The sequence below is a fragment of the Cebus imitator genome, unplaced genomic scaffold (assembly GCF_001604975.1).
Source record: "Cebus imitator isolate Cc_AM_T3 unplaced genomic scaffold, Cebus_imitator-1.0 Scaffold154, whole genome shotgun sequence".
NCBI classification, from domain to species: Eukaryota; Metazoa; Chordata; class Mammalia; order Primates; family Cebidae; genus Cebus; species Cebus imitator.
The window spans coordinates 2,207,577-2,224,352 of NW_016107469.1; the positions used below are offsets into that span (position 1 = coordinate 2,207,577).

At 36.7% G+C, this 16,776-nt stretch overlaps 1 protein-coding gene across 1 annotated transcript in view; it reads right to left on the reverse strand.

Annotated features, from left to right (window-relative positions):
* Positions 1-16,776, reverse strand: part of RFX7 (regulatory factor X7) — a 158,066-nt gene that overhangs the window by 82,944 nt on the left and 58,346 nt on the right. Inside the window, exon 3 of the mRNA XM_017543383.2 lies at positions 12,442-12,475. Within this exon, the coding sequence (XP_017398872.1) occupies positions 12,442-12,475 (34 nt within the window). The remainder of the gene's footprint in view (positions 1-12,441; positions 12,476-16,776) is intronic.

Here is a 16,776-nt window from a genome sequence, read left to right on the forward strand (position 1 = left end):
AAAAAAAAAAAAAAAAAAAAAAAAAAAAAAAGATTACAAAAATGACAGATAATACAATTAGCAATCAAAGAATTTAAGACAGGTATTTAAGACAGAAACAAAATGATAGAGATAATAGACAAAATGATAGAGAAACAAATGGTAGAGATACTCCAATTAGCAGTCAATGAGGGAATTTAAGACAGAAACAAAATGATAGCGATGATACGGAAAATGATAGAGAAACAAATGGTACAGATACTACAATTAGCAGTCAAGGAGGAAATTTAAGACAAGTATTTATGAAAGGAAAAAAATGAAGGATATAAAAAAGTACTATAAAAAAGTAGAATTTCAGGCCATGCACAGTGGCTCATGCCTGTAATCCCAGCACTATGAGAGGCCAATGTCGGGAGATAGCTTGAGGCCAGAGTTGGAGACCAGCCTGGCCAACATGGTAAAATGCTGTCTCTACTAAAAATACAAACATTAGCTGGGCATGGTGGCGAGCTACTTGGAAGGCTGAGGCAGGAGAATCGCTTGAACCTGGGAGGCGGAGGCTGCAGTGAGCCGAGATCTGCCACTGCACTCCAGCTTGGACAACAAAAGTGAAACTCCATCTCAAAACAAAACCCAAAAAAACCAATTTGAATTTCTAGAACTGAAAAAATATAAGATCTAGAAGAGAAAATTTACTGGATGGAATTTATAGCAGATTAGATACTTCAGTGGAAAAATATGAAATATGATTATACAGAAATAGAAACTATTAGTAAGTACAGAAAAACTGTTTGACAAAAATCAGCATATGGCCAGATGTGGTGGCTTGTGCCTGTAATCCCACCACTTTGGGAGGACAAGACAGGCAGATCGCAAGGTCAAGAGATACAGGCCATCCTGAACAACATGGTGAAGCCTGTCTGTACTAAAATTACAAAAATTAGCTGGGCTTGGTGGCACATGCCTATAGTCCCAGCTACTAGAGGGGCTGAGGCAGGAGAATTGCTTCAACCTGGAAGATGGAGGGTGCAGTGAGTGTGATTGCACCACTGCCCTCCAGCCTAGGAACACAGTGAGACTCATCTCAAAAACAAAAAGCAAAAAACAAAAACAAAACAAAAATACAGCATGTAACTATGATTAAAAAAAAAAAAAGTCTTAGCAAAATAGACACAGAAAGTAAAACATTTAGCCTGCTGAAGAGCATCCATGAACAGGCGAAAATTAACTTCATATTGTATGGTGAATGAATCATGTTTTTTCCTTAAGATCAGAAACAAGGCAAAGAAATTCACTCTCAGATTTCTATTCACCTATCTCCCAGAGCTCCTAGCAGTACAATAAGGTAAGCAAAAGAAACTGGCATATAAACTTTCTTTATTCATAGATAATATGATTGGGTGGGCAGAAAATTCTAAAGACTACATAAAAGTAACTAGATTTAATAGATTATTTAGCAAGTTTGCAGGTTGCAAGATCAATATAACTATTAGTAATAAAACAATGGAAAACAAAAATTTTTAAATGCCATACTTGGTAGCACCTAAAAACTTCAGTTTTAATAAAATGTCTACAAAACCTACACACAGAAAATAAAAAAAATATGCTGAAAGAAATTACAGAAGAACCAACTGAAATGGAGATAAAGCAAGCTCATGAATTAAAATTTGTTAATAAGACATCAATTGTCCCCAAATTGATCCTTAAGTTGATGCAATCCCAACAAAAATCCAAGTACAACTTTTTTTAAAAAATAAAAATTGACAAAGTAACTAAAATTTACATGAAAATGCCAGAAAAAATCTGAACCATTTATATTATCTGATAGCAAAACTTTCTATAAAGCACAGTAAACAAGACAGTGTAGTGATGTCAAAAAGACAGACACAGCAATCAATGGGAAAAAAAGAGTCTAGAAAAAGACCCACATATAATGATTTTTTTATATAGGAGTTGACTGGGGAGGAGTAGACTTTCCAATAAATGGTGCCAGAAAACTGGATATCCAAGATGGCTGAATAGGAACAGCTCTGGAGTGCAGTTCCCAGTGAGAATGCAGAGGGTGAGTAATCACTACATTTCCAAATGAATTTTTACTGCCCACAGACCAGGAGATTCCCAGGCAGAAAAGTGCCACATCTCCGGCACAGCTGGGGCAGCGGGTCTCTGCACAAAAACTCACATAAATATGGCTGCCTGGAATGCCTGGGAGGCAGAGTCACCCATTCAACTGAAAAAAAGGGGACTGGAATAGGAAGCCAGGTGATCTGGCTTGGCGGGTCCCACTCTCACAAAGACCAGCAATCTGAAACACTCTGGATTGAGAGTTTCATAGCAAGAACAGCTGGACCTGGGACGTTCCAGCTCTGTGGGGGGAAGGGCATCCACCGTTACTGAGGCAGTCCACCACTACCGAGGCAGTCCGTTACTGAGGCCGTCCACCATTACCGAGGCAGTCCGCCATTACAGAGGCAGTCCGCCATTACCAAAGCAGTTTGAACTATACCTCTATGAACAAAACTGTGAGGAAGTTCACAGAGCAGCTGAACACAGCAGCTCAGCAATGCCTCTGCTGGCAGACTGAGGCTACCTCCTCGCTGGGCAGGGCATCTCTGAAAAAAGGTAGCAGCATGTCAGGAACTTATAAAGCCCCACCTTCCCAGGACCGAACAGTTACGAGTTCCACTGCAGCAGATTTAAATGTACCTGCCCAGTATCTCTGAACAGAACAGTGGAGCTCACAGCTCAACACTGGAGCTCCTATCAGGGACAGACTGTCTCCTCAAGCAACTCCCCGACCCCTGTATATCCAAAGATACCCCTCACAAAGGAGAGCTCAGGCTGACATCTGGTGGGTATCCTTCTGGGACAAGATAACAGAAGAAGCAGATGGCAATAACCCTTACTTTTCTGCACCTGCTGCTGGTGTTCCCCAGGCAAGCAGGGTCTGGAGTGGACCTTCAGCAGTCCTGCGGTAGAGGGGCCTGTTAGAAGGAAAACTAAAAAAAACAGAAATAACTTTATCAACAACAAAAAGGACATCCACTCAGAGACCCCATCTGAAAGTCACCACCTACAAAGACCACAGGTAGATAAATCCACAAAGATAGGAAGAAACGAGCACAAACAGGATGAAAACACTCAAAACCAGAACGTTTCTCCTCCTCCAAGAGATCACAACTCCTCACCAGCAAGGGAACAAGGCTGGAGAATGAGTCTGAAGAATTGACAAAAATATGCTTCAGAAAGTGGGTAATAACAAACTTCTCTGAGCTAAAAGAACATGTTCTAACCCAACATAAAGAAACCAAGAACTTTGAAAAAAGGTTTGACAAAATACTAACAAGAATAAACAGCTTAGAGAGGAATATAAAAAAATTGATGGACCTAAAAAAACACAACACAATAACTTCACGAAGCATACACAAGTTTCAATAGTCGACTGAGCAGAAGAAAGAGTATCAAAGATTGAAAACCAATTCAATGAAATAAAAAGAGAAGGCAAGAACAGAGAAAAAAGAGTAAAAAGAAATGAACAAAGCCTTCAAGAAATATGGGATTATGTGAAAATACCTAATCTACGTTTGATAGTGTACCTGAATGAGACAGAGAGAATGAATATGAGCTGGAAAACATTCTTCAGGATATTATCCAGGAGAATTTCCCCAACCTGGCAAGTCAGGCCAACATTCAAGTCCAGGAAATACAGAAAACAGCACAAAGACATTCCTCAAGAAGAGCAACCCCAAGGCACATGATCACCAGATTCACCAGGGTTCATGAAATGAAGGAAAAAATGCTAAGGGCAGCCAGAGAGAAAGGTCGGGTTACCCACAAATGGAAGCCCATCAGACTCACATCGATCTCTTCGTAGAAACCCCCTACAAGCCAGAACAGAGTGGGGGGCCAATATTCAATATCCTTAAAAAGAATAACTTTCAACCTAGAATTTCATATCCAGCCAAACTAAGCTTCATAAGTGATGGAGAAATAAAATCCTTTACAAACAAGCAAGTACTGAGAGATTTCATCACCACCAGGCCTGCCTTACAAGAGCTCCTGAAAGAAGCACTGAACATAGAAGAGAACAAGCAGTACCAGCCACTCCAAAAACGTACCAAATGGTAAACAGCATCAACACAATGAAGAAACTGTGTCAAATAATAGGCAAAACAACTAGCTAGCATCGAAATGGCAGGATCAAATTCACACATAACAATATTAACCTTAAATGTAAATGGCTAAATGCCCCAATCAAAAGACACAGACTGGCAAACTGGATAAAAAATCAAAACCCATCATTGTGCTGTATCCTGGAAACCCATCTCACGTGCAAGGATACACAAAGCCTCAAAATAAACGGATGGCGGAATATTTACCACGCAAATGGAGAGCAAAAAAAAAGCAGGAGTTGCAATCCTAGTCTCTGATGAAAAAGACTTTAAACCAACAAAGATCAAAAGAGACAAAGAATGGCATTACATAATGGTAAAAGGATCAATGCAACAAGAAGAGCTAACTATCCTAAATATATATGAACTCAACACAGGAGCACTCAGACACATAAAGCAAGTTCTTAACGACCTACAAAGAGACTTAGACTCCTGCACAATAATAGTGGGAGACTTCAACAGTCCACTGTCAATATCAGACTGATCAACGAGACAGAAAATTAACAAGGATATCCAGGACTTGAACTCAGATCTGGACGAAGAAAACCTAACAGACATCTACAGATCTCTCTACCACAAATCCACAGAATATAAATTCTTCTCAGCACCACATCACACCTACTATAAATTGACCACAAAATTGGAAGTAAATCACTCCTCAGCAAATGCAAAAGAACAGAAATCATAACCAACAGTCTCTCAGACCACAGTACAATCAAACTAGAACTCAGGATTAAGAACTAACTCAGAGCCACACAGCTTCTTGAAAACTGAACTGTCTCTTGAATGTTCAGAGCGGATAAACAATGAAATGAAGGCAGAAATAAATTTGTTCTTCGAAACCAATGAGAATGAAGACACAACGTACCAGAATCTCTGGGACACATTTAAAGCAGTGTCTAGAGGAAAATTTATAGCAGTAAATGCCCACATGAGATGCAAATAAAGATCTAAAATCAACACCCTATGGACAAAATTGAAAGAGCTAGAGGAGCAAGATCAAAAAACTCAAAAGCTAGCAGAAGACAAGAAATAACTAAGATCAGAACTGAAGGTCATAGAGACACAAAAAACCCTTCAAAAAAAACCAATAAATCCAGGACCTGGTTTTTTGAAAAGATCAACAAATAGACCACTAGCCAGATTAATAAAAAAGAAAAGAGAGAATAATCAGATGGATGCAATAAAAAATGATAAAGGGGATATCACCACTGATTCCACAGAAATACAAACTACAATCAGAGATTACTACAAACAACTCTATGCACATAAACCAGTAAACCTGGAAGAAATGGATAAATTCCTGGCCACCTGCAACCTCCCAAGCCTAAACCAGGAAGAAGCTGAAACCCTGAATAGACCAATAACAAGGGCTGAAGTTGAGGTAGCAATTAATAGCCTACCAACCAAAAAAAGTCCAGGTCCAGATGGGTTCACAGCTGAATTCTACCAGACATACAAAGAGGAGCTGGTACCATTCCTTCTGAATCACAGATCATTTTATGAGACCAATATCATCCTGAAACCAAAACCTGGCAGAGACCCAACAAGAAAAGAAAACTTCAGGCCAATATCCATGATGAACATAGATACAAAAATCTTCAATAAAATACTGGCAAACGATTGCAACAGCACATCAAAAAGCTTATCCACCATGATCAAGTACACTTCATCCCGGGGATGCAAGGCTGGTTCAACATACGCAAGTCTATAAACATAATTCACCACATAAACAGAACCAAAGACAAAAACCACATGATTATCTCAATTGATGCAGAGAAGGCCTTTGACAAAATTCAACAATGCTTTACGCTAAAAACTTTGAATAAACTAGGTATTGATGGAATGTATCTAAAAATAATAAAAGCTATCTATGACAAACCCACAGCCAATATCATACTAAATGAGCAAAAACTGGAAGCATTCCCTTTGAAATCTGGCACTAGACAAGGATGCCCTCTTTCACCACTCCTATTCAATAAAGTATTGGAAGTTCAGGCCAGAGCAATCAGGCAAGAAAAAGAAATAAAGGGTATTCAATTAGGAAAGTAGGAAGTCAAATTCTCTCTATTTGCAGACGACATTATTGTGTATTTAGAAGACCCTATCATCTCAGCCCAAAACCTCCTGAAACCGATAAGCAACTTCAGCAAAGTCTCAGATACAAAATCAATGTGCAGAAATCACAAGCATTCCTATATATCAATAACAGACTTAAAGAGAGCCAAATCAAGAACGAACTACCATTCACAATTGCTACAAAGAGAATAAAACACCTAAGAACACAAACTAACAAAGGATGTAAAGGACCTCTTCAAGGAGAACTATGAACCACTGCTCAAGGAAATAAGAGAAGATGCAAACAGATGTAGAAATATTCCATGCTCACGGTTAGGAAGAATCAATATCGTGAAAATGGCCATACTGCCCAAAGTAATTTACAGATTCAATGCTATCCCCATCGAGCTACTATGGCCTTCCTCACAGAACTGGAAAAAACCACATTAAACTTCATATGCAACCAATAGAGGGCCCACATAGCCAAGTCAATTCTAAGCAAAAAGAACAAAGCTGGAGGCATCAGACTACCTGACTTCAAACTGTACTACAAGGCTACAGTAATCAAAACAGCATGGTACTGGTACCAAAACAGAGACATAGACCAATGGAACAGAACAGAGGCCTCGGAGGCAACACCACACATCTACAATCATGTGACCTTTGACAAACCTGACAAAAACAAGCAATGGGGAAAGGATTCCCTGTTTAATCAGTGGTGTTGGGAAAACTGGCTAGCCATGTGCAGAAAGCAGAAACTGGACCCCTTTCTGACACCTTATACTAAAATTAACTGCAGATGGATTAAAGACTTAAACATAAGACCTAACACCATAAAAACCCTAGAAGAAAACCTAGGCAAAACCATTCAGGACATAGGCATAGGCAAGGACTTCATGACTAAANATGGTGTTGAGAAAACAGCTAGCAGTGTGCAGAAAGCAGAAACTGGACCCCTTTCTGACACCTTATACTAAAATTAACTGCAGATGGATTAAAGACTTAAACATAAGACCTAACACCATAAAAACCCTAGAAGAAAACCTAGGCAAAACCATTCAGGACATAGGCATAGGCAAGGACTTCATGACTAAAACACCAAAAGCACTGACAACAAAAGCCAAAATAGATAAATGGGATCTAATTAGACTCCAGAGCTTCTGCACAGCAAAAGAAACATCATTAGAGTGAACCGGCAACCAAAAGAATGGGAAACATTTTTGCAATCTACCCAGCTGACAAAGGGCTAATACCCACAATCTATAAAGAACTAAAACAGATTTACAAGAAAAAACCAAACAAACCCATCCAAAAGTGGGCAAAGGACATGAACAGACACTTTTCAAAAAAAGACATACATGAGGCCAACAAACATATGAAAAAATGCTCATCATCACTGGTCATTGGAGAAATGCAAATCAAAACCACATTGAGATACCATCTCACGCCATTTAGAATGGCGATCATTAAAAAATCTAAAGACAACAGATGCTGGACAGGATGTGGAGAAATAGCAACACTTTTTCACTGTTGGTAGGAGTATAAATTAGTTCAACCATTGTGGAAGACGGTGTGGCAATTCCTCAAGGACCTAGAAACAGAAATTCCATTTGACCCAGCAATCCCATTACTGTGTATATATCCAAAGGTTTATAAATCATTCTGTTATAAAGACACATGCACAGGTATGTTCATTGCGGCACTGTTTACGATAGCAAAGACCTGGAACCAACCCAATTGCCCATCGATGATAGACTGGAAAGGGAAAATGTGGCACATATACACCAGGAATACTATGCAGCCATAAAAAAAACGATGAGTTTGTGTCCTTTGTAGGGACATGGATGAACCTGGAAACCATCATTCTCAGCAAACTGACATGAGAACAGAAAATTCAACACCGCATGTTCTCACTCACAGGTGGAGGTTGAACAATGAGAACACATGGACACAAGGAGGGGTGCATCACAAACTGGGGTCTGTTGGGGGAGACTAGGGGAGGGACAGCAGGGGGTAGGATGTGGGGAGGGATAACATGGGGAGAAATGCCAGATATAGGTGATGGGGATGGAGGCAGCAAACCACACTGCCATGTATGTACCTATGTAACAAATCTGCATGTTCTTCACATGTACCCCCAGAACCTAAAGTGCAGTTTTATATATACATATAATTATATATCATATAATTATATATATACATATTATATATACATTATATATTATATATACATATAATTATATATACATATATATACATTATATATTATATATATATAAAATTATATATAATTATATATAATATAATTATATGTATATATAAACAAAACTGGATATTCATCCATAATGTAAAAAAATGAACCCTGAAGTTCACCTTAAAGCAAACACAAATTTAACACATCGTGGTTCAAACATCTAAAAGAAAAACACTACAACTACAAAACTTGTAGAATAAAATGTAATAAAATATAAGAAGATTGAGATATCTGGAAAAGGAAGTAAAGAGGTTGGCTAATTCTTTCTACAACTATAAAAAGACACAAAACAGAAACTAGGTTCTGGAAACTAACTACAGGCAAACAACATACTGGGAAATGTTTAGTCTAAAGACTACTGAACTTCAGGTAGTAGTAACTAAGAGAGTCTTTATTATTCTTGCTTATGGCTGCTACCCTGACCTATTCCCATGAAACCATATGGGTTTGAACAGTAGTGCTGCTAGGATGAGGCAGGCTATATTTAAACACACAAAGAAAAACAGAACGACAATGGGTCCGACAACAGGGAATCTTAGTGAAGATAGAGAAACTATAGCATAAAGATAATCAGAGAAAAAAATAAATAGAGCTTCAGAGAGACAAGAAAAATAAGATCAATCATTTCAACATATGTGAAATGGGAATTTTACAAGGGGAGAATCAAGGGCCTGAAAAAGTATTTGGAAGATAATGGCTGAAAACATCCCAAATCCAACTAATCTATGTGAGCTCAACAAAACCCACGTAGGACAAACAGAAAGTGATCCACTATATACATAGTCAAACTGTTAAAAGTCAGGGTAAGAAAAGTGAATGACTGAGAAAATGAATCTAGGATAAATCTTAACACCAACAAAATAAAACTTATGTAAAGGAAGACAATGATATAATTAATGGCTGATGTCCAAAAGGCAATGGAATAACATATTCCAAATAATAAAAGAAAAAACAAGCAAACAAAACTGTAAACTAGAAATTCCATTTCCAGCAAAACTATATTTTAAAACTGAAGGCAAAATAGAGACATTCACAGATAAACAGACTGAGAAAATTCATTACAAACAAATCTGTGGTGTAAGAAATACTAGAAGAAGTGCTTTAGACTGAAAGGAATCATCCTTGATTCCTGTGTTTCCCCTCCACATTCAATATATCAGCAAGCAAGGTCTACTGGCTTTATATCCAAAATATTCCTTAAATCCATCTACTTAAAAAAACTTCCACTGCCATCATCTGAGTAAGAGCCTTGAATTATCTACTGGACTTCTGCAATAGCCTAATTAGTTTTCCTGCTTCTACTCATATCCCCCTACAATTCACTGTTCCAACTACAGCCAGGGTATTAAAAAAAATTGGATTGCACTATTCTCTGCATAAAATCCTCTAATCAGCTTCCAGTGCACATAGGATATTACTTGCCATGACTAAATATGCAATACACAAACAACTCCCTGGTTGAACTTTTCTATCGCTCTCTACTTCCTTCCGTAAGTTCCAGCACACTGGGATCCTGTATTCTTCAAATATCCCAAACTCATTCCTCCTTCAAAATTTTTGTACCTACTGTTCCTCTTCTACCTTGTGTGTATCACCAGCAGATCATGACTCAAGGGTGGCTTCTTATTACTCAGGTCGCCACTCAAATGTCATCTCCTCAAAGAAGCTTTCCCTGGCCACCCTATCTAAGGTTACCCTATCCACCACTGCCTGCCTGCCTTTGCCTTTTAAAAATTGTGTTGTATCTTTATCGTTATCTAAATTATAATGCTTACTTATTTGCTCACTTTTTTAATGTCTACCTCACCCAATAAAACAAAAGGATCATGAGAGGAGAGGTCTTAGTATCTTGTTCATCACTGTATGTCTAGGACCTAACAGTATTTTTAAATTACTGAGTAAAAATTTACATATATTCTTTTTTTTTTTTTTTTTTTTTGAGACGGAGTTTCGCTCTTGTTACCCAGGCTGGAGTACAATGTCACGATCTCAGCTCACTGCAACCTCCACCTCCCGGGTTCAGGCAATTCTCCTGCCTCAGCCTCCTGAGTTGCTGGGATTACAGGCATGTACCACCATGCCCAGCTAATTTTTTGTATTTTTAGTAGAGACGGGGTTTCACCATGTTGACCAGGATGGTCTCGATCTCTTGACCTCGTGATCCACCCGCCTCGGCCTCCCACAGTGCTGGGATTACAGGCTTGAGCCACCGCGCCCGGCCCAAAATTTACATATATTCTAAAACTTACACTAAAATATAAACACTTCTGAACTCTTAAAAGACTTTAAAAAGACTTTTGTTCTTACTTAGCATTTTATAAATGTCATATTTTATAATATATACCAATTTTCTTCTGCCTCTTTTCAATGAAGAGACAAAATGAGTAATACTCCAAAGTTATCTCAAGTATTGCAAAGAAAGTAGGTAGCCTTAGATAGACAAGAACTGTGTCTGTCTTGCTTACCACTGTACTCTGGTACCAAGAACAGGGTCTAGTATATGGTAATCATGAAATAATTACAGAATGACACGTAAACAATGAGACTCTTAAGAGCTGGGAGACAGGAAATGCTCTGGAGGTTGGTGGGAATGTGTTACTCCCTCCATCTCCAATCACCACTTTCCCAGGTCTTAAGAGTACTCTTGAATATACCTCTTAATAACAGACTAGATTTCTTAAGGGCAGAGAATATGTCATTTCTGTTTGGTATCCCTTATGAGTAAAACTGTTCAATAATTTTGTTTAATAATTTTTTGAATGAAATGCAAGAGCACTGGTGTCTTCATTTGTAAAAGGGAGGTGACAAGATTACTTACTTCAAAGGTTTATTATGACAAAAAATAAAAAACCCAAAAAACTACACACACACACACACACACACACACACACACACACAAAACAAAAAGGAACAGTAAGTGAAAAGGAAAAGAAAAACACCTCCACAAAGTCCTCCTTTAGCTATTAGTTTAGAAAAGTAAAAGAAAACTATTAAGTTATATCTTCTCCTATAAACTGTGCCTATTTATTCACCTACCTAGCAGATAATAACCTAATAATAACATAAGCTAATAAGATATCACACTATTTCAGCACCAGACACTGAAACAGACCACCACCACCACCACCACCACCACCACCACCACCACCACCACCAATCTCAGGTTAGCTTATAAGCAAGACTCAAACTTGGATAGGAGAACTTTTGCAGTCACAAGCAGGAAAAGAGAACTAACAACACTGACAATTTGGGGAATCTAACAGTACAGAGCCTTTGTATGTTCTAAACTCTAGAGGGTAGCCTTTCGGCAGAAATGTTATGAAAGAAATCAGCAGTATTCCAGATGTCCCAGTAGCTGCATGCTCCTTCCCTCACACTTTTAAGAGAAGACCTAAGAAACTACAACTATATTAACACAATCTAAATTTAAACTATTATTGTGGCTTTAAATCTTAAAAGCTGGCAACCCAACAAAAACTAATCCACTAAGCATCTGAAAAGATTTTTTTTAAAACAAATTTTTACAGTTTATTAAGTAGAATCTAAACTTAAACTATTATTATTGCTTAATTCCCACAGGCTAGCAACCAAAAGATGAAAGATATGCTATCTCAACAAAACTAATCCATTAAACATCTTTAAAAACTTTTCTCTAAACAAATTCTTACAAAGTTATTAGAATCGAAAAATAAATATCCAGTTTAATTAAATGTTTGTTTAAGCAATCTTTCAGTAAAAACCAGTAGGATTCAAAAACATGTAAATACCTAAGACTGTGATTTTATTATTGATGAGATATAGGAAAGTAACTAGATAGCTTATAAACAATTCACCTGAGGGGGCTGTAATTAAAATGTCAAATTTTATTCATTGGAGTTGGATTATATTTAAAATCAACATTTCCTTAAAAATTTTATATTTTATATTGTGGTAAAAACCTTATTGCAAAAAAACTTTAAGATTAGTTATTTCACTTACCAAAATGCAGTCCACTTTAGATTGTACAGTTTTGCTAAAAGAAAGAGAAACTTAGGTTAGTAAATGAAAATTTTATGAAATATCTGCAAAATTCTCAGTAAGATGTGGTAATTTAGTCTTCCTTACTATGAAAAAAATAAATACAGCATCCTACTAAGATTAAGGATTGTAGCCTAAAACTGTGTTTTTCACAAAGCAAAACAAAAATCTATTTCCCATTCATTGTACTAAATTTAATCTTAAAGCATGGTCAAAATATTTCCTAAGTTTATTTTGAGTAAACAATTTTTAACAGTATATAAATGCACATTTATTACTATACTTAAAAGTATGGCACAGAGCTTGCAGTAATTATGATTTTTACTGTTTGCCTGCCCCTCTGGACAATAATTTGCTTAGCACTTAAAAGTCATAATGATATACTACGATCTGTACCTTGTAAGACTTGATATATAAAAGATTCTGTTCCCCCAACCCGTCTCTACGCACAGACACACACACCAATAACAAGAATCCCTAGACATAAAAGCAATAAAAAAGATTAATATAATAATAAATTGGCCAGGCGAGGTGGCTCATGCCCATAACCCCAACACTTTGGGAGGCTGAGGCGGGCAGATCATGAGGTCAGGAGATCGAGACCATCCTGGCCAACATGGTGAAACCCTGTCTCTATTAAAAATACAAAAATTAGCTGGGCGTGGTGGCTCGTGCCTGTAATCCCAGCTACTCAGGAAGCTGAGGCAGGAGAATCACTTGAACCAGGGAGTCGGAGGTTGCAATGAGCTGAGAATGCACCACTGCACTCCAGCCTGGATGACAGAGCGAGATTCCATCAAAAAATAAAAAAGGAAATAAACAATACAATAAAGCCATTATATATCAATTTAACAGAACTACTGAATGTAAGTGAAATGTTAATAAATAACACAAATGAAGCCAGTATAAAAAACAACTATTGCAAACTTTGGATTTTGTTGTAACATAAAGGAAAGTGAAAATGCAAAGAAATTGTGCAAGATGTTCAGGAACAGTTTACATACAATCTTTAAAACATGTTAAAACCAAATTGTCTTCTGCAAGAGTTTCTAAAGCCAAATAAATGTAACCAAAACTGGTTATTTGCCTTTTTATGTAGCCATACAGCTAAGCTATGATGTAAAAAAAAATTAGTATTGAAATTTCACTTAACACAATCATTAATAACATTTTATACCTGTACATTTTCTAAACAATAAAATATGACTGGATTCAGTTTAATTGCAAAGTTTAGAATGACTAAAAAGAGCAAAAAAGTAAAGGATAACTGTAGGTTAAGAGGGAATGAAATCCCCTTCCCAAAATCCAACAAAATATTTTTAGAGGTTTTTTTGTTTGTTTTTGAGACAGGATCTTGCTCTATTGCCAGGCTGGAGTGCAGTGACGTGATCTTGGTTCACTGCAAGATTTTGCAAAGATCTTGTCTTCTTTTTGCAGATGATATTAATCCTTAGTCTTTACCATGGCCATAAAAGCCCTGTATGACCCAATCCTCTGTTATCTTTCTGGACTAATCTCATAGTAGTCTATTCTTCATTCATTCTGCTCTAGCCAGGTGGTCTCCGTGATAGCAGTATGGCAAGAGCGGGCCCTGCACCGGCTTGATCTGTCATCCTCTAGGACTTTTCTCCTATACAACTTACCCCTTTACTTTCTCTGTTATCTTGCTGCATGTTATCTTTAACACAGTTCCTCCCTGACTTGCCCATATAAAATACTCCCAATCACTCTCTGTAGCTCTCATCATGCTTGATTTTTCATCATTGCACTTATCATCTGCCATGTTACAATTTTATTAATTTGTTTACCAGCTATCTTCCTTGACTAGAACTTAAACTTCATGAGAGCAGGCTTTGTCTGTATTGCTCACTGCTGTGTTATCATCTGGTACATCTATGGAGTTCAATAAAATCTGTTGAATGAATAAGTGACAAAAAAAATTCAGTACCCTAGAGTAAGAAAAGCCCTTGGAAAGACTGGGACCACTTAAGAATGAGTTTTTATATAAGTTAGCATGAAAATGAAATCTTTATTTTATAACATATAGATCTCAACATATTTTCATTCTACCAGTAACTGACTATTCTATGGGATTATCTAAGGAGGATAGTTATATCTACCATCCTCTAAAATATACATGTAATGATAAAGCTCTAAAAGATACATGTAATGTATAATGGTAAAGCTCTAAAAGATACATGTAAATGATAGCCTTTTAAAGCAGGGGTCCCCAACTCTCATCCCTGTTAGGAACCGGGCTACAAAGCAGGAGGTGAGCAGCCAAGCAGCCTGAGCTCTGCCTCCTATCAGATCAGTGGCAACATCAGATTCTCATAGGAACCTGTGAACCCTCTTGTGAACTGTGCATATGAGGGATCTAGGTTGCATGGTACTTATGAGAATCTAATGCCTGATGATCTGTCACTGTCTCCCATCACCCCTAGATGGGATAACCATCTAGCTGCAGAAAAACAAGTGGACTCCCACTGATTCTACAGTATGGTGAGTTGTATAATTATTTCATTATATATTACAACGTAATAATAACATAAGTAAACTGTACTATAAATGTTATGAGCTCGAATCATCCCCCAAACCATCTCCCCCAGCCCTCCATCTGTGGAAAAACTGTCTTCCATGAATTTGGTCCCTGGTGCCAAAATGGTTGGGGACCACTGTTTTAAAAGACAGAATTAGAAAGAAAAATGAAAGTCCTTCTGGTAGATGAGGACCCTGGAATCACTTAATTTAGTCCCTCGATTATTTTTACTTTATAGTTAAACATAATAGAACAATATAGAAGTTTAAGTCCCCCTTTTTCTCTCGCTAACCTTATACCCCTCCCTACCTTCTCAAAGGAAACTACCATTAATCCAGTGTGTAAACTTTCCGGTTGTTACTTCAAGTTGTTCCTTGTATTAGATACGCAAAAATCTATAGGCAAGATACACTGTTCTGTGAAGCTTTTAAATGTTTATGTAAATTCCATTACTTTGTACATATTCTACAATTGTTTTTTTACTCAACATTGTTTTTGAGTTCCATCCATGTTCATATACTTAGATGAAGTTCATTTACTAAAAAATATCTCACTGAATGAATAATCAAATTTATTCATCAATTCCTCTACTGAAAGGTAATTATGTAGCTTCCAGTTTTTCTACAAACAATACTGCAATAAGTGTCTCTGTACATGTCTCTTGGTATACACCTGTAAGAATTTCTAAGCTATAAATCTAGAAGTCAATTTTCTAGGGCTTATAAATGGTTTTGTTTAAATTTTATTTTATATTAACAAATTTCTCTCTCAAACACTTCTATCCAGTTATACTTCCATTAGCAGTATATGATAATTCCTATTTTCCTATTACCTTGCATATATATACATGCCATTTATACATGCTATATGAAATACATATACTAAAAAGTTACTATTCCAATGGACATAAAATGGTATTTTTTTTAAATTGTCTTTTCCCCAATTACTAGCAATGTTGTGTGCCTTTTCACCTGCCTATTCAACATATGGATTTTCTCCCCCATGAATTGTTGGTTCCTAACCTTTGCATATTTTTAAGTGGAGCTATTTTTTTATTGCATTATAGTAGCTTTATATACTCTAGATATGAATTCTATTATATATATTTAACTTTGTTAATAACTTTTCTCTAATAAAAGTTAACATTTTTGATCTAGTCAAACAGTTCTTTTCTTTATGAGTTATTTGTATGTCTTCTTTAAGAAAGCCTATCTAGCTAAGGTTAAAGGCAGTCTATATTTTATTCTAGAAGTTTTGAAGGTAGCTTTTCTCATTTTGATCTTTAATTGGAGTTCATTCTTGTGTATGGTATAGTGTAATATACACTATATAATTTTTCCATCTGGGAATCCAATTGTTCTCTATTTTATTATACCAAATTTCTATATGTGCCTGAATCTGTTTCTGGCCCTTCTTTTCTGTTTTATTATTAATCTACTTGTCTATCCATAAGCCAACATCACATTTTGAATTTATTACTGCTATAAAAATTAAGTCTAGTTAATTGATTGCATGACCGCCCTCTTGTTCATTTCCAAAACAGTCTTGACAATTCTTGGACCTTTGTTTTTCCAGGTTAATTTTTCAGTTTTTCTAATTTCATAAAGTCCTCCTTAAACTTTATGGAGGACTTTATTTTTGTACTGTATTGATGTTACAGATTAAATGAGGGAGATGACTGATAATTTGGATTTATTTTTTAACTGTCCTTGAAATGTCATTTCCCTTCTGAATATTTTGTTAGAAAAAGCACAAGG